This window comes from Atheta coriaria, unplaced genomic scaffold, assembly GCF_025399875.1.
Source record: "Atheta coriaria isolate IRGN ID8LTWV9N9 unplaced genomic scaffold, Caltech_Dcor_3.1 hic_scaffold_9_pilon, whole genome shotgun sequence".
NCBI classification, from domain to species: domain Eukaryota; kingdom Metazoa; phylum Arthropoda; class Insecta; order Coleoptera; family Staphylinidae; genus Dalotia; species Dalotia coriaria.
This window is the reverse complement of record NW_027045451.1, coordinates 6,817,421-6,841,496: the sequence shown is the minus strand read 5'-3', so window position 1 is coordinate 6,841,496 and position 24,076 is coordinate 6,817,421. Positions and strand designations below refer to the sequence as shown.

General features: G+C 35.8%; 1 protein-coding gene across 3 annotated transcripts; it reads left to right on the top strand.

Moving 5' to 3' along the window:
* Positions 1-1,059: 1,059 nt before the first annotated feature.
* On the top strand, positions 1,060-22,106 carry fus (epithelial splicing regulatory protein fusilli). Of its 3 annotated transcripts, XM_065312879.1 has the most exons (12): positions 1,566-2,215; positions 9,199-9,571; positions 10,517-10,606; positions 10,844-10,898; positions 13,623-13,733; positions 14,256-14,526; positions 14,590-14,805; positions 15,046-15,279; positions 15,337-15,553; positions 19,035-19,285; positions 20,568-20,764; positions 20,829-22,106. In XM_065312879.1, the coding sequence occupies exons 1-11, from the start codon at positions 2,066-2,068 to the stop codon at positions 20,715-20,717; spliced, it is 2,118 nt and encodes a 705-aa protein (XP_065168951.1). In that variant the 5' UTR covers positions 1,566-2,065; the 3' UTR covers positions 20,718-20,764; positions 20,829-22,106. The 3 variants fall into 3 exon arrangements, with proteins under 3 accessions (XP_065168950.1, XP_065168951.1, XP_065168952.1); XM_065312880.1 differs by having other exon boundaries at positions 1,645-2,215; positions 19,035-19,279; positions 20,568-22,106; XM_065312878.1 differs by lacking the exons at positions 19,035-19,285; positions 20,568-20,764; positions 20,829-22,106 and having other exon boundaries at positions 1,060-2,215; positions 15,337-17,866.
* Positions 22,107-24,076: the final 1,970 nt, after the last annotated feature.

Here is a 24,076-nt window from a genome sequence, read left to right as displayed (position 1 = left end):
CATTAGTAAGTATTATGTAAATATGTCAGTAAGTAGGAATGACTTACCATCATTATCTAATAATTTGCAATTTTTTCGGAAACACTCAATAAACAGTTAACTTGCGGTTGACATTAATCTTCAGTAATATGCACAAAATAGGATACCTGCTCAATTCATAACTGCATAAAATCAGTTATGTATACTTTGATTATTTCCAATAAACAGTTAAACAAATTTTGTTCCTATCATCATTTTGGCAAATAAAATATTTCAAAACCTCAAGTACACACATCTATCACTGATAACACCAGTAATGATGCCGCACATTCAATATTACAAACGTAAACATCTATCATTGAGATATAAATCACTGAATTCATATTTTTTGTGCTGTACCTTAATAATAACAATAAATAATCGAGAGGATGAGCGCAATATATAGATTCATAAATATCTGGCGCCTCGTGTCCTTGATCAAAGCTCCAGCTTCCGTAATCAGTTATTCAATCAAATTTCGAGTACAATTTTTGTTTGTTCGCAATGCACAGGTGCTGGAGTGATTAACATGATACTATATAACAGACTGATTAAAATCTGTCTCTTTACTGAAGAGAAGCGCAGAAAAGAGAAGTAAAACCATAAAAAAGTGGGGATTGTCCTGTCGACTTCTCGCGTAGAAGTAGCGTGTTGTAAAAGTTATATAACCATAGAGAAAATGTACGTGATTACAGTTACCTTGCCGTGTAGAGGCATTCAGTCGGTACCTGTATTATACAGGTATTCCCTTCCTTCTCCCCGATTCGAGTGCTCGCTGCACGCACACTCGCCGACTAACAACAATAAATGCACAGTTCAGGTAGAACCAGTATCGCTGGCCCCTCCATACTTATTCACACAACTCGCACACACCCATACCAACAAACAGAAAAGCCGGCCTTAGTTTCGGCGGCTCCGGTCTTACCTCATGCGCCTCACGCTCTCAAACGAGTGTGTTGGAAGGTATGCCCCCGTAGGTGTGTGTATTCATGTATATTGGTAGAACTTCTACTTCTCTCTACCTGTACACGCCGCATTTACCTGTGTGTACACACAGTATCGCAAGCGCTACGGAGTCGGCCGCAGTCGTCGCCGTCGTCGTCGCCAACGCCGATGTCAAATATCTCTTCAGCGCAGCCGCTGCGAAGAAGCACAAACATTCCAGCCTTCGGGGCAGACAACAAACAAATGCGTGACGTGTGTCGACGGTGACCGAAGACTATTTTTTGGCGTGTATCTACTACGGCAAATTACCTGTTGATTTCGCTGGTGTGTGCGCTGCGACCGCTTTGCTTTTCTTGCTTCGTGGTGTATGTTGTGCGTGAGTGTGTGCGCGAATGACTGACTACCGAAACGTATCTCCTGCGCGCCTCTGCGAAACATTTGATATTATATTTTAGTGTTGCGTAGAATAAGTGTCCTTATAAAATACAACTAAGTGCCGAAAATCATTGTGATAAATAACTCGAAATTCTTTTAACTATACGTAAACCGACAACGTACATCTAAAAATTATATAGAAATAAATTTATAGAAATAACTTATAATCTTAAAGCGCGCATAACTCCAACTGTGATCCAAGCCATTCTGAATTGATAACGAATGACAATTTTCAAAGGTACTGATAACTCGAGCAAACACACAACATTACACATCGTACATCAACTTCTACGACAACTCAACTTCTACGGATGAAAATCGAAAATATTTTTTCTGTTTCTCTCTCTAAAGTTAAATTTGAACCTAATGTCGATCTGACGTGTGGCATCGCCGCAAGAAGTAATTTCTAATCGATTTTAAACGAGAGATAGATCCGCGTTGTATTTGAAAGTGAATCGCGTGGCAACATGGCGGATTAGTGAGTAACCGTACTTAAGTCACCTAACCTTACACACCTTGGAAAGAAACGACCGGATTCGACAATGCGATGCACACGGCGCTAGCGACTGGTAACTAGCGACCACCTGTAGGATTGTTCCACGAAGCAAACCAGCACGTGGTGCGCGTGGTTGCGTGGCACACGACAAGGAACCGCTTGCCATTCTCGATGAGCATTAAGGGCATCAACATGATCGGTCCGCACCACATTTGCGTGTTGTACGTGGCGACGGCCGGTGTGCAGGGGCCGCTCATGGGCTCCGATGAACAGGAGATCGTCTTGTTGATCTACGTGATCATCGACGTTATGCAAAATAAGGTGAGACTTAAATGAAGACTGAAATGGAGTGTTTCTTTTTATTTCGGCCCCTTGTTGTAATGTAGCTAACATTCCTACGCGCCCAGCGCTTTTATTATATGCGTCGCCGGTCGCCGCATTGTCGCACATTTTTACATGCAAATTATTCAAGCCATTCGAGCTTTATTATCATGACGGGCAACGTGCAAAGTCGAAAAAGTGTGTATAACTTACAGTTTTCATTTAATGTTTTCTTTGGAAGTATACGTGTTGCAATTTGGTGTTAAGCAACTGGTTGATGCTTCGACAAATTTGATAAAATTGTACGTTTAAAATAAAAACACATGCTTGCATTCGCGGTTTAATACGAATAGGACTGATAAGCGGCGGTATTCGCGTAACGCATATTCGCATATAGTGATAATGCAAAAATGCGAAAATTTTCATGCTTTTAAAGTCATAATATTTTATATAGGTAATATGGCACCTATAGGTATATGCAAAAAAAGCATTGCAAAAAAACTTTACATTTACAATACAAAAATTAAACAAAACAAAAATATTATTTTGATTTGTGTGGCAGGTTAATACAAAATAAAAAATTATATTACAACAGCAAATATTGTTTAAAACAGTAGATAAATTGAGAATACAACACATTCTTCAAGAAATTATGATCTATTCATATTAACAGACATATAATTAACAAAAACATGTGCTACTTACTAATATAAAGAATGCAAATTACAGAATTACAGAAACAATAGTCACAAAACAAAATTCCGCACATTTCTAAAACATAATAGTTAACTACTTTTTACTTGCCTCAAATGACAGTTTTTGAATATAGAAAATGAATTGTTGCCTTTTACTCAAGTCATTTTCTATCTAATATAACCTGAAAAGTGCATATTATTTTTTGCTATTTCATATCTACAATTACAATGAATGATACATGTAGGATGTGCTATTTCTAACTTTGTGCTCATGACTGGCACTCGTCAAAATTATTGTCGTCGTCCAACTCGTCGTCCTCTAAACCTCTATATATTTTTTCACGACTCGTTTATGCGCACACGTAACATGCGCGTTTCACGTAATATCGAAATAATTACAACGAAATGTTGCAATCGGATCAAATACAAAAAGACAAGACACTGGTACACATGTATGGTTAATAGATGTTGTTGAGTTAGTCTTTTTTGTCAACAATGTGTACGTATATTTGTACTGTAATTAAGCATTAATTGCTGTTGGGGAGGATTTTAATAGCTAGGAAATTGTAATTAAGGCAATAATTAGCGCTAATATTATCAGCACTAGATGTAAACTTTTTGTGTTTACATTGTTATCTAGTAAAATGTGTAAAAATATTTTATTTCTTTCTCATTTTATTTTGTTTCATTTGCCAATAATTTGATTGAGTTAAATTGGTAGCATAACTTTTGCGTACGTCTACGTGTCTAAAGTGTGTAATCTCATTTAAAAATATTATTTCCATACTTTTAATTAATTATTTCAAGGTATATACTTTTAATGTCTTTTCGTACACGCTAAAAACCACTTTAATTCCATTTAGGGCTACAGCATAACCAAAAATTTTATTGCAACCATTAAGTTTATATCTTTAAAAACATTAAATTGCAGTTTTACTCGATTAATTATGAAAATCAACCGAGATCTTGTGAAATAAGCAATCATCATGTTCACCTCTAATCTGAGATGATGTTTAGCGCAAGTGGCATTGCCTTAATTGTGATTTCTAATTGGATTTATCTCCAAATCGACCTAGTGTCGATTTATCAATCGTTAACACGCAGACATTGTACACACACGAATCCGTGATTTCAATTTGCTACGCTTTGCCCGTAATTAACAACTCTTATCGCATTAGTGTTTAGCCGCTTAAAGATGGCTCTAAGTGCGCAACGATAATAATAATAAAATCGATTTTAATTCGTCTCGATTTCAGTGTTGCAAGCGTATTATGTTACTCGAGCAATCAGAAACTTCTTTGTGTTCGATTTTGATGGTTTACTCGTGACTTTAACCGATTTTTGTGAACTTCCAACCGTAGTAATACATTTTTTTCTTTCTTCTGAGACGGAGTTAGAGATAAGTTGAAGATGCACGTTAGTTTACGGCTGGTAAAGTCGCAAAGTCATGGGAAAGTCGCGTCTCGTTAAAATTAACACGGTGTGGAACTTATGAATGAGAACTGAGAAAATCTTAATGTGAATGTTGAGCTGCTAACCGCTGCCACTATTAATGTGAGAATCTCACAATGAGAACGGACTCCAACCCGATACGCACGCTGCTTATTTGAATAGTGATCCCAATCGCTATCCAAAGAAACTAAAACGGAAAAAATATATGCAGCGAAGTAAATTTTAAAATGTTATTTTCTGAGAAAATGACTAATAATTAACGATATACGTGGAAATTGCTTTTCTCCGATTCAGGAAAACAGCGAAAATCTAGGAAAAATTGTCGCAATTATAAAGAGAAAATTAATTATTCGATTTCACGATGCTTGACGCGATATGATTATTATTCATTAGCGAAAAACGAGTAAACCGAACACGACCACTTTCCATCCATCAAATTGCAAGTCGGCCGTAATCGTTTGCATATCTTGCAATGAAAATTGGTATTAGTTGGAATACGCACATCTGTAATTTGTCGTCATGGCGCCGCTTCCATTTTATCGGTGATCATTATCGAACTTTCTATACCTCATACGCTTGATGACATTTTAAATGCATTTCATTTACTCGTACGATCGTAGATACTCAACCAAGTATTTACGTGTAAAAACCTGTATAAGAATTACAATTTTAGTTTTTTTCTGAATTACTCGTAAATTTAACGAGATATCATTATGATTTTTTACGGTGTGATTCTTATTGACATTTTGATTAAGCCGTAAAAATATTTTGGAGATATGATAACAACACCCAAAGTTACTGTCAATTATTGCAAAAATAAAAATATTTTACAATAAAAAATTTTTGTTTCAAAAGAATTACTCGTAAATTTCAAAAAATATTATTATGGTTTTTTGCAGTTTTATTTTTATTGAAATTCTAGATTTAAGATTGAAAAGATTGTGTTGATAGGAAAAGAATCACAAAAGTTATCAGCAATTAAAATTGAATTTTGTAAATGTTTTATAAAATACCTATATCTTTGACGTATTGATAAAAATTCTACTTTCATGTCTAAGCAGAAAATGTTTGTACAAAGCATATTTCACTATTGTCCTGCTAGTTTTAAGGAAATAATAAAAACCACAAACAATTTAAGACAATTACGCATAGCGAAAATATAATGACATCATTGGTCAATGAAACAAAGCATTTTTTCGTCATTAATATTCAATGACCAAGACTAGAAGCAGCAGCAACTTACCAGAATAGCATGAATAAAAGCCGCTTCTGAAAACGCATTAAAATAATGCAAAAATAAAAACACACGCATTTACATTGATAGGCATAAATTAAAACGTAGGTAAATATTCATCAGCGAACACCGCGTATGCCTTACGCTCCCAATATTTGTTTAAAGTGTGGACGTGCGGCGATCTACGCGTGTTCGTTCGTAAAACAATGTCGTTTTGCATATAATATGGGTAAGGCCAAAGGTTTTTCCTCCGGTTATCCACCTTCGCCACGCTGCCAACGGGTGTGCGCGCATGCCTGCACATATTATGTGCATTTATTCTTGGGTGACTTTTCGACCGCTGGCGTGAATATGTGTGCTGAGTGTTGTGCAAATACGTCAAACGTTTACTATTTATAGAGAAGATGCTGTTAGTGGAAAAACTTGTTTACAATGGCTATTGAAATGACTGCGGAAATTTTTAGGTGAGAGTGCAAGTATATTTGGTTGCCTAAATTAAAAAATTGAATAATTTTAGGTATGAAATTGTTTTCTGGTTTATAGTCAATAAAAATGACTTTTGATTGTTTTACCAAAATACTCGCTTTAATTAATAAATATAAACCATCATATTTTTCTTATTGAGGCATGCATTCTTACAATTGTGGTTTAATAGTTTTCTCATTTTAATAGCTATTTTATTGCATTTGTTTGTGGTTTATTGCTATGTTTTCAATAATCCAATTATACACTTGCTTTGTCTTTACATAAACATATGCATCTTCCAAAATTGGTTTCCGGATCGTTAAATTCAACTATTTCACTTAAAAAAAAATTCAATCACAGCATCAGCTTGGCAATGGCGGCAATTTGAACAAAGCCGCTCTAACAACCTAGACATCTGCTTCAATCACAAAATACTCACCGCCACGCAGTCGTTAGCTGTACGGTACATATTGGTGTATGTAGGTACTTACATGCACACGGGAAAATATGCCATCAAACATTCTCTTTCAATTTCATCATCTCGTCGACAATCTGTTGCCGCGCGTCCCTGTGCGCGCCTCTAGTTATTTCATCTTGAAGACTCTTCGGAGCCGCGATGCGAGGCTGCGCGCGTTCAAGATACAGTTAAGCACTGTTATAACAACATTTCCATCTTGTGGAGATTTCCATCCGTTGGTATATTGTGGATTTGTTCGTTTCGTGCGTTTTCTGCTCCATCGATTCGCGATGTTGACGTCTCACGGATCGTTCGACGAATACCAGCACGAGTATTCCTGAACAGTTCAAATTCCATGCGAATTCTTTGCGTTCGAAACTCTTTGAAATGTGTTTGTATTATATCCTGCTGCAAGCGTTATTTTCCCATCTAGTGAACAAAATACACACACACACAAGCAACACTTGTGTTTTCTTGCAACAGGTGGCATTAACCATGCAGCTCCCGGCGTTGTAAATGTGGAAAAACTTTAATTTTGAATTTTCACTGCGTGTTTACTGTTAGTCTTGTCCACACTGTCGTGGTAATTGGGTGGCAACATGCAAACGCCCGAAGAACAATGGCGGCTGATGAAACAAACTAGAAAATTAGCCACGGCGCTGTTTTGCACAACGCAGAAAACCAAACGTGATGCGCAGCAAACTAGGCGGCTAATTGCTGGATGCGCAACCGTCTAATGTATTATCCCACAAAATAATTCTCATCAACATAAAAAATATAATAAAATAAAATAAGCGCTTTTAAGCGCCAACATAAACTACCATTGTATGAATCTTTAATCGTACGTTTATTTAATTCATTAATTTTTTAATGCGCTGTGTTAAGTGTTAAGTTTGCAATTTTTTTGGCATATGACGTCAATACTCATACGAATCTCATGTGTATAATAAAAAAAACACGTTTTTAATTACGTTTTTATTATTACGCATTGAACTTTGAGGCTACAATGAGGCTCATATTTCGGGTGTTTGGAAATGAAATATTTCCAGGCCCGCGACTTATTTACATTTGAACTCAGCCGGCAGGAAGTTGTGCCCCCGGCGACCGGAACTCTCACGCTCGCTGCTTACACTACAGCTACGAATAATAGCAACCCCGTGCCGTCGACGAAACAATGCGATGTCTCTGGCTAGGTCCTTCATCAATATGTATTAAGTATTAAATAAACTTGAATCGCTTTACTTCATTTAGTAAGGTTTTTTTACATATTTTACATGTTTTATAAATGATTTCATCCACATAATTATTTAGTTAATAGCATAAATGTGAGGTTAGGGTACGCTATGAAAGAGATCAGCTGTTCTATTTCATTTTAGAGGTTAGTTTATGGAATTTCTGAATTACAAGTAATAGCCATCTCTGTAGGTAATTTTTCTTGCGGTCACGGAAGATTAGTTCATAGATAATTTGTGGTTTCTTGATAATTCCTAAAATTACTTTTCAATTTCAGTATTTACAATACATACAAATCAAATTACTAGTTTGAATTTCTCATATAATCAACCGTAATGACATCCTGCCGAATTTTGCCCTGGACTTTACTTATTTAATTAATTTTTATGTAAATCTCATTGCATCTAATGCAATAATCTCACATAAACAAACAAATAATTATTTTCTCGGTTGAAATGTTTTGTAACCTTAATAATAAACGTTGCAATTGCATTAAACACAAACAAAGATTCAATTATAACTTAAATGATTAAAAAAGTAGGTACATTACACACTTTTATTATTATTATCATCCTGCAAGCCGCATAAATTATGAAATTAAACCGCGTAATAACATTGCATCAGATTACATTCGCTGTAATTAGTGTCAATTTATAATTTGATACAAAATGTTTATACCTACAATGTTAATACGGTTTTACAACCGTTATGTTTTTGATTTTAGTATCGCTGTGTGCACCGATAAGTTATTATATGGTTTTGATGTGTGAATTATTTAAATAATTCGTGTAATGAGTGTGAACGATCGCCGAAATTAATGTTGTGAAGATTTCCCTCGCCAATTAGTTTCATTAGTGAATGTTTTAAATTTTACAAGGGTATTTCGCAACGCAGTTTTACACCACACAGCAAGGTCAGGTGCATTGGAAGACGATTCAAGTTTAACAATGTTTATTTTGTATGTAATTATGGTTACGCAATTTATACTCACTTAGTTTTATTTTTGTTTGGGAATTCAATTACAATCAAATCTGAATTTTTATAAAAAAAAGTGAATGTAGGTATTTTGTTTATTTATTCTAAAACGGCTGTGCTGATTTTGGGGAAAATTTTAGGCAATCTTCAGATTAGCCTAGCAAGTGATACTGTAAAGTTTTATAAGCAAAAATATAACATGTAGGGGAATAATTAAAAGGTGAAAATTAGTTAAGAGACTTTATCATTATTATAGTTATAAAAACAGAGTCGAGATGACGTTTAGGTGCGCAAATTTGCATTAATTTCACAAAAATCATCTCAATAATTAAGATGATACCCTGTAACTTTTATAAATTAATGAATTAATTTCTTGCGAACCCTGAAAATACTTAAAATTCCTCATAAAACCCCATAACTAACGAAAACCTAATTTTATAGAAAATATTAACTTTGATTTTAATTCTTTTAGGTGGTTGGAATTCAGCAATACCCAATTAGACCTTCAGCGGCCGATGTGAACGAAAACATCCTCTCTGAACAACTCACTGCTGAATCCGTGCTCACCGATGAAGTGATTAAAACCTCCGGTCGATTACTGGATACAGCATTGAATGAATTTGACGCCTATTGTCAAAGTCTACACATCGACCCGTACACCTCCGGCTTCCGGTTGATCACCGATGGCCAGTTACCCATCCGACAGTGTTTGCACCCAGAAGCGTGTCGCAAAGACATCGATCTTCCACCCTACTACACCTCCTTTCATGATTTACGAAAAGAGGTGGCGCGATTCACCAACCAAACCGAAGAAACTCCTGCGAGTATTGCGGATCTACTGACTTGTATCCTTTTGATCGATTCTATGCACTAGGTTTTTGACTTTTGACTTCAAAAGTTCAAGAATGTTCAAAACACTTCTTTCCAAGTGAGTTTTGCGTTTAGTTGTTGAGTTGCTGGAGAGCGAAAGATTCATAGAATGCAATTGTAAATTAATGCCAGGTCACGGTTTGCCGCACTCGAATTTACTCGAGCACGGAATATACCAAACACGACCAACAAGCGGATTTGAGTGAATGTCGGAAGTACGCCGAATGAATCGCGCGTCATCAGGACAACAATCAGTTGGAAGTTGCAAGTTTATAAAAATCTAAATTCTCGTTCGTTGTTGTTTCGAATAAAGCGCAGAGCGATTGTTATGATTACGGATAAATAGAAATGAGCATCATTCGGATGATTCGTATGATCGCGATGTATTAGAATACGCGTTAAATGTAAATATTGTTGAATTTACGGTCGCGCTGGTTGGAAAATGTTTGTAAACATCGAACAACAATGAATGCACTCTCTGCAAACTCACATTTAAACGCTTCGACTGCCACCTGTTGCATATTTCGACCTGCAGGTATAAAATCAGTAGCAGGCGGGCGCAATACAATTCTACTTCAACCACACAGATGTCGATAGTTGCCGGTTTATTTTATTAAAATCAGTAATTTCGACCAAAGAACAATTGTATTAAAATTCTTATTTTCAATTCAGCATAAACTCAACGTGTATAATCTTTGATCGCTATAATGCTCATTGCTAACGTCATCTCGTAATTGTAATGCAAACAATAATATTTTGATTATATATTATGTAATTTTATGATTGCACGTGCAAGTATATCATTAGCAATACGGTTGATAAGAGACTGATAACAATCCTCATTAACTCATACCAATGGATAACTATGCAAAGTACTTATCATTCATGGACAAATATTTCCTTGACTTTTATTTGTACAGCACTAGATTTGAAAGCCGAAACAGAGAATGAATTCTACATGCGGGACGCAAAGGATATGGTCAACATTGTGCACAAATTAATTAGTGAAGGTGAGCTTGGATTTTAAAATGTTTTGTTTTGAATTTCATCAATTGACAATTAGGAATTGAAAAAGTTTATATTCGTAATAAGCTTATTGAGACATTTACGTTATTAAAACTTATTTTTAATAGCGTTTATAAGTTCAAACAGCTTGTTAAAAGTTTGCAATGAATATGAAAGTTGGCGACAGGAAATGCGTTGCACTTTTTATATTTGCGAATTAAGTTGATTTTATTTTGTTGTAGGACATCGTTTTGAATTCCATGAGACTGTGACGCTTGCTCTCGAACCTGGCATTTGGTAAGTTGTTAAGAATTTTTATTTAAATATTGACAAATGTATATTTCACGTTATAATTAGGTCGGCTTCTTTATAAGAAGTACACTGGATTTATAAGATTTATTTGAATGCAATAAGATTCACAATTGCAACTTGAAGAAATGAGAAATATTATTAATGGTTTTTACTGCCATCTCAGTTTGAATTGTAGATTTATAGCTATTATTGAATTACAAGAACAACTTTCATTCCTTATTTTATACATTATAAGTTATGTTATTGGGACAAAAAGTAGCCAAGTTGCTTTTCCTCTGTCAAAAATATCTCTATTCTAAAATTTATCAAAATTGGTTCAATGGTTTTTACATGAAAGCATCACAAACATACAAACTATAATATTAGTTTTTACTACCTTAGGACTGACGTAGTTGCCACGCGAAAAATATGATGTATCTTAAATGATTTATTCACAAATTATAATACTTTTGTTCTTGTTTAAGATTAACACGGTTCCTTTAGTGTTTGCTTCTATTGATCTAAAACGGTAAAACCATTTCAAGGGCCGTGTTGTAGTATTTCTGGTCATATTATCCCAAATTTATGCATCACGCAAACAAGTTATTTCCTCCCGGTGGCCATACTCGCCTCACTATGTTTCAAATTCCCATGAAAGCTCAGTTTGATAAGCGTTTTAGGGAAAACTTTTTATACGTATTATTTTTGGTTAAAACAAAAATCAGTCTCAGAAACCTTCAGTGCGATTCTAACCACGAGTAGTGCATTAACAATACACGCACGGTAAATTCTCTAAATTGAAAAGTGCAGCGACAGCGATGTCATTTAATACTGTAAGCGACTCCAAAGAAACAAAGCACATGGTGCTCGACAAATTGTTCAACAAGTTGAACTCAAACTTCGTGAACTGACAGTGAACAAGCATAGAGACTTGAGATTTGACTAAACTTTCTGTTTAGACTTGAAGTGTAGTTTGTGAGCGTGCTACGTTTCATCTTGCAGTGATTTCATCAATATTTTAACCGTACAGGTGGTTGATACAAGAGATAGAATCCATTGATTGATAGAACCAAAATTATATTCGCTATCTACCGCAGCAAGCAATTTATGGCAAACAAATGGGGCAGTTAAGCCTTATCACCAGCGCATATATTATTGTTTGCTTTTATGCGAAATAGCCAGCCAGAAAAACAAATTAAGACAATGTTTCAACATTTGCATACTTTTAACACTCATCATATAGCTCTACGTGTCTCTATCATTGTCTCTTTGTCTACTCATATACAGTGTTATTGCTGACAATCGATTTTATTCTCCACTGCGGTGAATCACTCTGAAAGAGTTGGTAACGCCCAGTATACTCAATATATGCCAATGCATGCGGAGCGCATGGGACCTGTAAGTCCGTTCCGTTCTTATCGCTGACTTATCAGTTATTGAATAGGACCAATGGCATGGGCCATAACACCCCACCGTTGGAGTGTGTTTAATTCACGGACTATGCTATGCCAGCGAACATTTTCATATACATACACATGCGGCGTGCACGTTCCACGTTGAAAGGCGATAACTTTTAACTCGCTGTCGCAGATAGAACGATTCGTAGATTCAGTTTTTATCCACAAGTCTTGCGGGACATTTCTTCGTGTTGAAAACGTGGTAATGGCTTCAGTCAAGTGCTTAATATTGTGATAAATTAACATTTCATTGCTTATTATTTAAAAATAATAATTTTTAAAGTGATATTTTGGATTATTTCATATTATCATAATTCTGGTATGTATCCGAATACAAAAATGGATTTTTTTTAATAATTAAAGCAGTAACAATAATACTAAAAAGGAGAATAAAATTTTATTTAACTTTTTGTACTTGAACGAATTTTTGACTAGAAATGAAATCAGACGTAAAAGATCTTATCGTTATAGTGTTTATTTATAATATAAGTATGTAATATTAGTTTGTATGCTACTTGTTACGTCTTATTAAATTCAATTGCGTAATGATGATCAGATTTGTTGATTTATCTACGGATTTATCCCGAGAATGATTGGTCGAAAATGTTCGGACTGTAAAAACATTTAACATGATATTTGCACACCGTCTACCTTCCTATTTAATGCAGTTAAATAAGCAATTAAGTACAATTTGCGTATGTATTTGGTTTAAATTCGTTATTTTGCGGTCTGAATCAGTGCAACCCTCGAAATCACTAAATTAATTAATGCGAAGCAATGAAATAGAGTTTGACATTTGCAAAATTGATGCGAAAACTGGTTTAGATTTGAATTGGGATGAAAAACAGATGTTTTGATCTAGTTTCGTATTCAAAACCGGATTTTTTTGTGCTCAATGTGGAACTGCATTTCGTCACATTGCCTTTGCACCCTCTGTGGTTTTTAAAAATATTCGTTGATCAGTTAGTAACACGCTGGAAGCTATAACGTTCGGAGCAAAGTCGAAAAACTAGTGAATTGTGTTTATTCGGTGAACATTTTCGATGAAAATGTCTATCCAGCGAATTGTCATTGTGTTGGTTTAAAATTTTTACATTTTCGGTTGATTTAAACTTAGAATGCAAAAATGGGCAGACATTTCTTGTATTTAGGTTTTGCATTCCATAAATAGTATTTTTCATCAATAAAACGTGCATCGAATGCATTTGCACGATTTGCAATTTGGCGAAGTGTGTCATCTATGTGTGATCGAATCGGTTTTGTTTGTTTACAGTTCAAAGGACGATGAAATAGATAGCAACTGCGTCGTGCGCGCCAGAGGTTTGCCGTGGCAGAGCAGCGACCAGGACATTGCGAAATTCTTCAGGGGTCTCAATGTGGCAAAGTAAGTGTCGATATCAATTCTTTCCGTGCTCATTACACACGATAACTATTGTTGTAACTGCATGCAAACACAATTTGCATTGCACTTGTTTATTTATAAATACAGTTTATTGCACTTGCAACCAACAAATGTTTGATTAAACTTAAGATATTCACAATCTATGTCTAAGCAATTAAACAGTTTAGCAGACATCTTGGCTTTCGAAAACAACAATATGTCATGCACCCAGAACATAATACAAAGTTCAGTCAATCAGAGGGATTCTCGATAATGATGCTGTCTCATTGATACGCGCACTTATCATCGATAGAATTACATAAATTATAATAATAATGATGATTGCGTGATGGCGCGTGTTTTCATCGTGCGCAATTAAAAATATTAATTAATTCGCTGAGTGTGTATCTATGTGTGGGATGCGTTTAATTTGGCAACATGACATTTGCGTTTCATTGTGTTCCAATGACCAGTCATTTGTTGAATTTAACACCAATGCAAAATTAAACTGATGTTGTTTTCCAGGGGCGGAGTAGCATTGTGTTTATCACCACAGGGTAGACGGAACGGCGAAGCTTTGGTGCGGTTTGTTAGCCAGGAGCATCGCGACATGGCACTGAAACGGCACAAGCACCACATAGATTCGCGCTACATTGAGGTGTACCGCGCTTCCGGCAAGGACTTCCTGTCGGTGGCGGGTGGAAGTAGTTGCGAGGCGCAAGCATTCCTGTCGCGTGGTGCAGCTGTTATCATTCGTATGCGTGGATTACCCTACGACTGTGTTGCTAAACAAGTCGTAAGTTTATTGTTTTCACATCTAAATATGATGGATTATAACTAAAATTATATATGCTTTTAGTTGGATTTCTTCGCATCTGGTGAAAATTCTTGTTCCGTACTTGATGGCACCGAAGGGGTACTTTTTGTAAAGAAACCTGATGGTCGGGCTACTGGTGATGCGTTCGTTTTGTTTGCGAATGAGTCAGATGCGCCGAAAGCGCTGTCGAAACATCGAGAATGCATCGGATCACGGTATATCGAATTGTTTAGATCTACGATTGCTGAAGTGCAACAGGTAATTATATCAGCACGAAGTTTGTTTGATCACGTAGATATTACAATGAAAATTTCCAAGTTGTGGAGCTACTTGATGTGAGCAAAAAAAAAACATAATGTTCCTGCCTCCATAAACCAATAAAAATGTTTTCCGTGTAGTTTGTCAACTGATTATTCGAATGTTCTCTCGTGTTTTTATATGTTTTGCGGTGAAACTCTCATTTACCTGCTGTGTTTTTATGCTTAATGTCGCGCGTAGGTGTTGAACCGTTCGCTGGACCCAAAAACGTATGATCCGCCAGCGCCGCTGATACCACCGATACCGCAATTGCCTCTGCTGCCACAACATATCATAACATCAGGCACACGAAAGGACTGCGTGCGATTGCGTGGGTTGCCTTACGAAGCACAAGTCGAACATATTCTCGACTTCCTTGGGGATCATGCGAAAAACATCATATTACAAGGCGTTCATATGGTTTACAATGCTCAAGTAATACTATTATAAGAAATTTAAGAATACTTTAATTAATGTGATTGTGTTACACAGGGTCAGCCAAGTGGCGAAGCATTTATCCAAATGGACTCTGAGCAATCAGCGTTTGTTACCGCACAGCAGAAACACCACCGCTATATGATTTTTGGCAAGAAGCAGCGTTATATTGAGGTGTTCCAGTGCTCCGGCGAAGACATGAATCTCGTCCTCACGGGCGGTATACCGGCGCCTGTTTCGCCGGCGAAAGCCGCGCCCGCCCTGCTCAGTCCCGGTATGTTACCTTCGATTGCACCATTACCGCCTACTAATATACCACCGCCCCCGCCTCCGAACACGACGGTCGCGCAAATATCTCAAAACCTCGTGCAGCCTAATCATAATCTAAGCTGGGAGAACCCCACGTTATTCGCCCAGCAACAGGCGCAAATGATTGCACAACAGAATTTACTCGCGCGTCAAAATCAAGCGCAGGTGCAGAACGATCTGCTCCTGATGAACCAAATCGCACAACATAATTTCGCTGTCTTGAATCATCAAGCAGCCGCCGCCGGCGGGCCAATGTCACCCACGTCACAACAACATGGCATGCCGAACATGCTTAAGCAACAAGCGGCAGCGGCTCCCATGTCGATGATGTCACATATAGTACCGCAGCAGCATCCGTTTCTGTTGCGGATGGCGCCATCGATGGGGATGCCGCGCCCGCAAGTCGCGTATCCTCCACATTTATTACACGGACAAGCCGCGCCCGGCGTGGGTGTCTATCAACACGTGATGCCACACGTCGCCGCCGTCAAACGCAGCTATGGCGACGCTTTTGCAGAACAAGCAAACTCACCAGCGAAACGCGCGTTTCATCCGCCTGGCTCATATCCGCTTTACACTCAATTCTATCCGAATATGTAAATGCAACGTAATTGCACATATTTCAACTAATCGGATTTTTTTCAACAAAAGACAGCTAGATATTTGTAAATATGTACGATATTTTTTATATACGCGAATATTTATCTATATTTGATATACATTTACGACAATGCAGTTTAACTGCTTCGAACTTAAACTAAAACAACACATAACGATAAGCTTTGAGATATTTGTACGATTTGTCATGTAAACCCCTTGAAGGTTTTGGGTACCTCTATAATTGGTTGGTATTCATACACACATATTCCGCGGGGGGTGAAAAATAAACTGTTGGTGAATTTATCTCGGAGACAAGTGACGCAATGTGTACACGTTTTGTACCTGGCTAAAAGACATTATGTATACAGCTTATTCTTTGTTGTTGACGTTTAACTGTTGGAGAAGATGTGCTCTCATTGGCTACGACTATATCAGTAGGACATTCCCATTTATTTTAATATATTCGCAATATTATTCCAATTGTTATAAAAGACGCATTGAAAGATGACTTCATTTTCTTGTTAAAATATATAAATCGTGTTAATATATTTGATCTAGGCATTTGAATTGCATATAACGATCGATTTCGTTTCGACAAATAAGTTTTATAAGCTCTTATTTCATAAGTGATTTAATTTAAAGTTATCTTTGATGCGTACGCATATAATAATTACAATAATTGTTTTTCATGATCGAATCTAATCGTATAGATTTGCAAAATTCTTTAATTACATATACGTTTAATGTACGTTTAAATATTCAATAAGTGAAAACATGGAAATTGCTTGAATTAATTCATTATTTGAGTGTCGCTCTGGTGCTCTAATTAATTGCTCCGTCCTTGTTGAGAATATGCGAGCGAATTTTCATGTTTTCGCCTTGTTTGGTTGTTGTTAGGCAAAATTTTTATTGCGAGCGCAAGCTGTAGGCATACGATATTTTTAATTTTTTTGATTTTGTTTATCTGTTACTGGTTTATGCATAGTGTTAGAACTAAAAACGAAAGAGAGGCTGTCGCAAATTGCAACAAAACAACTCTTTAAGCTTTCGCTAGATTTCGGTGTTGTGTATGTGCGTCTCTGTGAGTCATTCGTTGATGGGGGTCGTTTTTTAGTGGGTTATAGAAGGAGACTAACAAACTTTGCGGAATCGAAGCTTTAAAACGCCATTTTCTTCACGTACTAACACGCTCTTTCTTTATGTGACTATTTTATTAATGATTCTGCAATATAATATCGATCATCTGAAAGCCTCATTAAATATTGATCAAGGTAAGATGGAAAGTGCGAACTTTGCGTCTCTGCCTCCACAAAATGTCATTTTGGGAAACTTGGAATGTTAATTATCTTAAGTACATTTGAATTTGAAGGTTAAGTACTTTTTTAGAAGTTTCGAAATTATTTCTGGGCTCCCCCTGTCACAATGCATGAATTTGACACTCATTTCACGCGAGTTACTTGTATGTTCATATACAGATCTAAATCTAGCGAAAGTTTGAGGTTATGGAAAGTTTATTATAATCATAAGTATGAGCGATAATTTTTTTGTATCGTAATACGTGTAACTTTGCAACATCATTGGAGAGCAGCTCTAAAATGATTTTTATTTTCATTTGAATTATGTTCTAATAATATTTTTATTTACACTTTATTAATAATAAATGTTTATGTCACATTAATGCTTTTTGGGATTAATGTTAGATATTCTTTCGCAAAATGCACCCGCAAAACTTATTAAGTTCTTTTCGTGCTTGCATCATTTTTAACGCATATCTATTTACTCTTCTGCTGTGTAAAATGACTTTTCCTGCAAACAAATCAAAAAATGCAAACGCAATGAACTTAATAAGCTTTGATGGGGACAAGTATGTGGGCTAGTTTTGTTTGGTTGGCCGGGACATTGGACGGGACAAGTTCGTTGGTGTTTGATGCCGTTGTTTTTATTGCAAGCGGTGGATATATAAAAACATATTCGGTAAAACATATATTTTCTGCTACATTTGTGGTGAGTCTATTTATTACTTATTATGCATTATTTTTAATTTTATAGAATAACACATTCTCTTTCCATTCCACATAATTGTACCTTACACTAGAAAGTATCCATGTGTGTAACTTTGTCGTTTGTGCGATTTAATTTAATTACATCTAAATTTATTATTATTATTTGCACGAATTTATGTTGAAGTAATGTAACAAAACACATTAAATCGCATTCTTTAAACTAGCGACAAATTTACGCTTGAATTCTTTGTGTTGTTGGCTTCTACTTCATTTTATTATGGTTATCTTCAATTGCAAATAATACTCGTGTAAAGCGATGACTGTTTTTTGGGTATATATATTATATTCGTTGATAATATTGTGATAATTGTGACGGGTTGATCGGGCGCGTCTTGATTATTTTTTGGTGTACGGTATAAGGATGTAGGTAATCATTGTTCATGTTCACAACACGCACACAATATCAAACACCATCATCAAGCACACGAGGAATCAATCATAGTTTGCAAATGACGCAGTGGACGCATGTGTAATTCATTATTTTGCTGTTTTTAGGTCTCTTTAGGTATCTGGTCCTTACAAATGTGACACTTTTCACACTCTACACACATTATTAATAATATAATTGCTTATAAATTGTATTTTACCAAAATGATAAACAAACAAACAGGTCTCACAATTACATAGAAGAAATTTATAGAGTAGGATTAAATAGTACGGATTATTTTGAATGAAAATATTAAAATTTTTGTTTTTTGGTTATGATGTGTGCTTTCAATGAATATTTTTTTATGTTTAAGTGTTTTAATTAATTTTGGCTTTGTTTACGAATCGTTCAAACAGGTGGAAATATTGGCAACATAATACCGACGGCCTATCATCCGGGAGCGAATTTCCCAGGATACGCGCCCGTCCAACTGGCCGCGCCGCCCATGGGAGCGCGGCAATTTTATCCGCCGCCGCAGATCTTCTACTGGCCGTATCCTAGTCCGCCCGTGTCGCCAACTAGTTACTATGCGCCGACGATGCCGCCGCCGCCAGGTGCAATGCCCGCGCCGCCGCCACAGCAGCAGCAGCAACAGCAGTTGGTACGTGTACGTATTTATACGATTTATCATCGTTCTTCGTAAGCGTAATTTCTTTCGTTTCATCATCGTTATCCACGTTACTTTGTTGCTAATCGGTTCAAGCAGTTTTACATTAAACTGCAATTATTATAACTTAGAAAAATGACGAAGACGTTTGTTTTATTTTTGCTCATTATTCGTGAAAATTTGCCCTAAGACGGGAGCGCGCTCAGAGGTTGCTTTTATTATTGGGGGGATTAATGAATGTCGGGGGAGTTTGTACCTGGCACGCAGACATGCAGACGGACGTTGCCGTGACATATAGCGGCTTTTATTCTCCGACGAGGTTTTAATAAAACAATGAAAAGCTTTTTTCCGCAAAAAAGTAATGCTTTAATTGTATACCGGCAACAATGGCGTACGATTTTGTCACGTCCCAATCCGCTAACTAAATACTACGTAATTTTCGATTAGCGAAGAAACAAACAAACAAATACAATGTAAACGTTTTGGTTTCGGGGTGAACGGAAGAAAACACCAAGATGCGCGCGAGTAACGATTTTCTCATTAGACGGGGCGTAATTTTCGTAAAAAGCGCTGTTGCAAATAAAAGTTCTACGCTGTGAAATGCTTAATTATTTACCGCAGACGCAAAAAGACGTGAATCAATTTTGATACTCACGTTACGTTCAGAGGTTTAGGCTTTAGGGGGAACATGAAGAACTTTATCAACTTTGACGCACGTAATTTTAAAATTTTGACTCGGGATATTATAAGACGCAAAATAAATTGTTCTTTGTTATCTGCCGGAAAAGCCACGGATACCTCCATTCTTCTGTGCTCGTGCAACGCTCGCTTAACGATTACGTATTACGTTTCGAAAATTTGATTGGTCCCATTACGCTCGGGGAGAAATTCACCTTTCACATCACTATCACCATTAAAATTGTTTACATGTCTAGTAACGCAAAAACTACACTAGATGTCACTACCTATATGTTTGCAAGAATTTTACTTCGTTAGCAGTTTTGACTCGCGACTTTAATCGCTTAGATTTTAACACAAAATAACTCAACTAATTAGTTTCTTGTTTTCTGCACCTATTACAAGAGTAAACAAATTAACTTCTGCATTGCTTTTTACAAAACAAGTTGTATTAATGTTTTTACTATTTTTCTTGCAATTTCTTCATATTTTATCACCTTCTGAACTTTCTTTTTAGACTTACACAAATAGTACAAAATTAAATTTAGCCAAATCGGTCCAAGTTTTAGTGTAAATAAATCTATTTTTTTTTGTTTCGCCGCAGATACCGCCTGATTGTATTCCAATGCAGCAATTACCGCCTCAGATGCAGCCGATCGAAGCGCGAATCATCACGGATCCGATGCAACGTTCGGATCATCATGAGAAAATCCGACAGAATTTCAGCAATCAGTACGTTGAACTAATCATTTAGTCCAGCGCTCTGGTGGGCCACTACTGGCAGTAGGTGAATCAATAAATGTAAAATAAACGCTCGTATAAAATGATATACTTAGTCATATTTAGAAGAAATATTTTCTTACAGCATTGACTAAAAACTAATTAGAACGAGTAGCAACACACATCTCTGTGCGTGTACAAGTCAATAGAAACGTGATTATCATTCAACTAGCTATTATTACTAATAATATTAGACAATTTGATAGTTTACTAAAAAGCAAAACATACAACGAAGATTATTCATTATGAGATAATTCCTAAAATTAAATGAAAAGACGTTAATCTTAAAAGTTAGCAGCAAATATTGCAAATGTCTTCCATGCATATAATAATTATTATTATTAACGTATAATAATATTGTGATTTGATGAATTTATTAACGACTTTGTATACATAGTCCTATATTTTTAAATACTGTTGTTGAAGTCTTTAAATTCTATTCAAAGCCTCAAAATATCCTCGCTGAGCGTAATATATTATTACAATATAAAAACATTTAAATAATACACTACAATATTCCTATTAAGAGATAATTGTATCTAAAATAGCGAATTTAGAGGAATATACATAAATGTAACAACGAAATAGTCACTACACTATTATATACATATAATTTAATGTTATCAAATTTTGTTATCAACAGATCGATGCCCTCTAAAACTCTTTTCTTGCCCAATCAAACACAACTTGTTTGTTTCGGTGGTTTAATCACTAAGTGAATATAATTCTAATACAAATATTTGTTGTATTTAAATGATAAGACGAAAAGCTCAAAATTTTACACGATAAGTAGATACAATTATATATATATATAAATATATATTATATCAAATGCCTAGCTAGAAATATGTAAATTAATTAAATTGTAAGACAATATATTAGATGCAATCTTTTATACTCTTGCTACGAGTGCAATATACTAAAGTCGAGTTTGACAATCAAACAAGAGGAAAGCTTTCTTTAGTCATATTTTATAGGTTTCCACTTGGGAACACTAACGGGCCTACGATATGGATGACAATAATATAAAAACTGAACCTTGAAACTCAATTAAAATGATTAATTATCTTCGATTTGCATTAATTGTACGGTTTTCTTCCAAATCGACAAAATATGAAATAAATGCATGTGATGTTTTTCATGTAACTCAACTAGATTACAAATAATTGTTTTTGTAACAGCTGTGTATTGAAATGCGTTTGGATTACATACTATTAATATAATAAGACTTTAGATGTAGTGTGAAACTAGAGAAATATACGATATGTAATTTTATTATGCAGAAAGTATATAAATATATGAGTTGTTTTGTTATATTTCAAATGTAAAGTTAAGACAATAAAAAACTATTGATTGTTAATAATATTGCTGTATTAGCATCTCCATTTTATAATATACTAGTATATCTCGAGTATATATAAAATAGTTCGTTACAAAACATCGATTTTACAAAAGAAAAAAGTTCAGAAACTGCAAAGTTAAAGAAAACAATGGAAAAACTAAAAATAGGTTACTTTCGTAATCGCTACTTGGAATTAAAACAGATGAAATAAGATCAAGTATGAAAAGCAAAATTTTGACGTATATTGATTGCTTTGCCGATTTTCACAGGACACTTTGAGAAATAGGTAGCCACAAAAAAGAGAGGGGAGGGCAGCTTAGAGATCTGCGCCTGAACTGTCGACTGATCCAGGCACGACTGGGCGCCTACCGCACTGCACGCTGCTTTTTTATACCTGCGCCTGACCCGCAAATAGAGGAGGGGGAAATGCGACGCCAAGAGGAACGTGGCTGAGAGCAAGGCAAGCGTGTTTAGAGGGTGTACTCCCTTGCTCTCAAGCCATGACATTCAAAATCACAAGGAGTTCCTAATTTATGATAAAAATTTATATCTCATTATTCATTATAAATTCAAATACGAATAAGTAAATACCACGGTATAATGAAATTGAAATATTTACTATTGGTTTTTAAAGCTGTTATTGTCCAAAGGCCATGAACGAAGCAAAATATAAACCGCAAAACGCGCTAAAATGATAGATGCATAAATGCAAAACTTGATCCATGATGCTCTCGCACGAATTACACATCTCTTTCATTTGCACATTTCATTTAGGTATTTACTGTTTTAATTATAATAGTAAACCAGGCGTATGCTAACGACACCCCACTTCATGACAATATGAATGAAATACGCGTTTGTTGGTGTGCAAAACAATTAGGTTAATGAGGTGTCTGGATATAAGCACAGCAGACAAGCACGTGCTATGAATATAACTTAGCAAATAAATAATTATTAATTAATGTATATTTTGTATTTAAGACAAAATACAGTGAAGCTTTTATTAGAATCCTTGAAAATTAATTTGTTTTAATGGTGGCATGAATTGAAATGGAAGCTAGTGCTGAAATGCGATTCAATTACATGCAGAGTGCACGTCGGTAGTAATTTGTGATGGCAGTGTGACGCGAACGCAAAGAATCCAGGTATATATTCGAAAGATTAATCGTCGATCTTCGCTGCACGATTCCGTTCGCCCCGCACACAAAAGATTTTCATAGTATGTAGAAATTTTGATGAATCACTGCAAGTTCCAGCCGTCGCAGGAACCGACCGTCGTGATTATAATAAAAAGGAAACGCTGCGGCATTTTGATTAATATGTTTCACCGTTCGCATGCGGCATGCCGATGTATGAATGCATCATAATGCAAAATGCCTACGAACGAAAATCAATATCGGCATCATTTTAATACTATTTTATTTTTGAAATAAAAAAAATCAAATTCAGAAAGTGCACCAAATTTATATTCGCGTATAAAATATTTTTAATTGAAACGGAATTAACCTTATGTAATTGAGTTACCTTGCAATCACAGCCAACGATTGCATTATTGCACGCCTGGGGAGGTGTATGGAATATCATCCAACGTGCTGGACATCCAACGTGCGACGTGTGTTCGTTGCTGGCATCAGGTGGACGTGGGTGCGCGTGTCAGTGCTACCTGTTGCCAAATTTTCATCACCGAGTTTGCGCAGCACGTCGCGCTGCAATCATTGTGTGGGCGACACAAGGTGACTACGAAAACGTTCAACTCCTATTTCTCTGAATCATCAGTCCAATCAATTCCTGGAAGGATTTTACTGCGAAACGTCGTGTTGGATTTACTTTGATTTTAGTTTGCGCTGTGTTCCAACACGGAAATGACCTTAAATCCTTTTCGAAATTGAAATATCACTGGAATATTAGTCGAAAACGTAGAGGACTATTGAATTAAACGTATGTCAACGGGGTGTAATATAATAAAAGCACTTTAAAATCATTGTAAACAG

What these genes read in the sequence shown, in the direction of transcription:
- fus (XM_065312878.1), top strand. Translation starts at nt 2,066, where the DNA reads ATGAGCATTAAGGGCATCAACATGATCGGTCCGCACCACATTTGCGTG. An exon ending in GCTCTCGAACCTGGCATTTG is followed by an intron (nt 10,899 to 13,622) that starts GTAAGTTGTTAA and finishes GTTTGTTTACAG; the next exon opens with TTCAAAGGACGATGAAATAG. An exon ending in AGGGGTCTCAATGTGGCAAA is followed by an intron (nt 13,734 to 14,255) that starts GTAAGTGTCGAT and finishes GTTGTTTTCCAG; the next exon opens with GGGCGGAGTAGCATTGTGTT.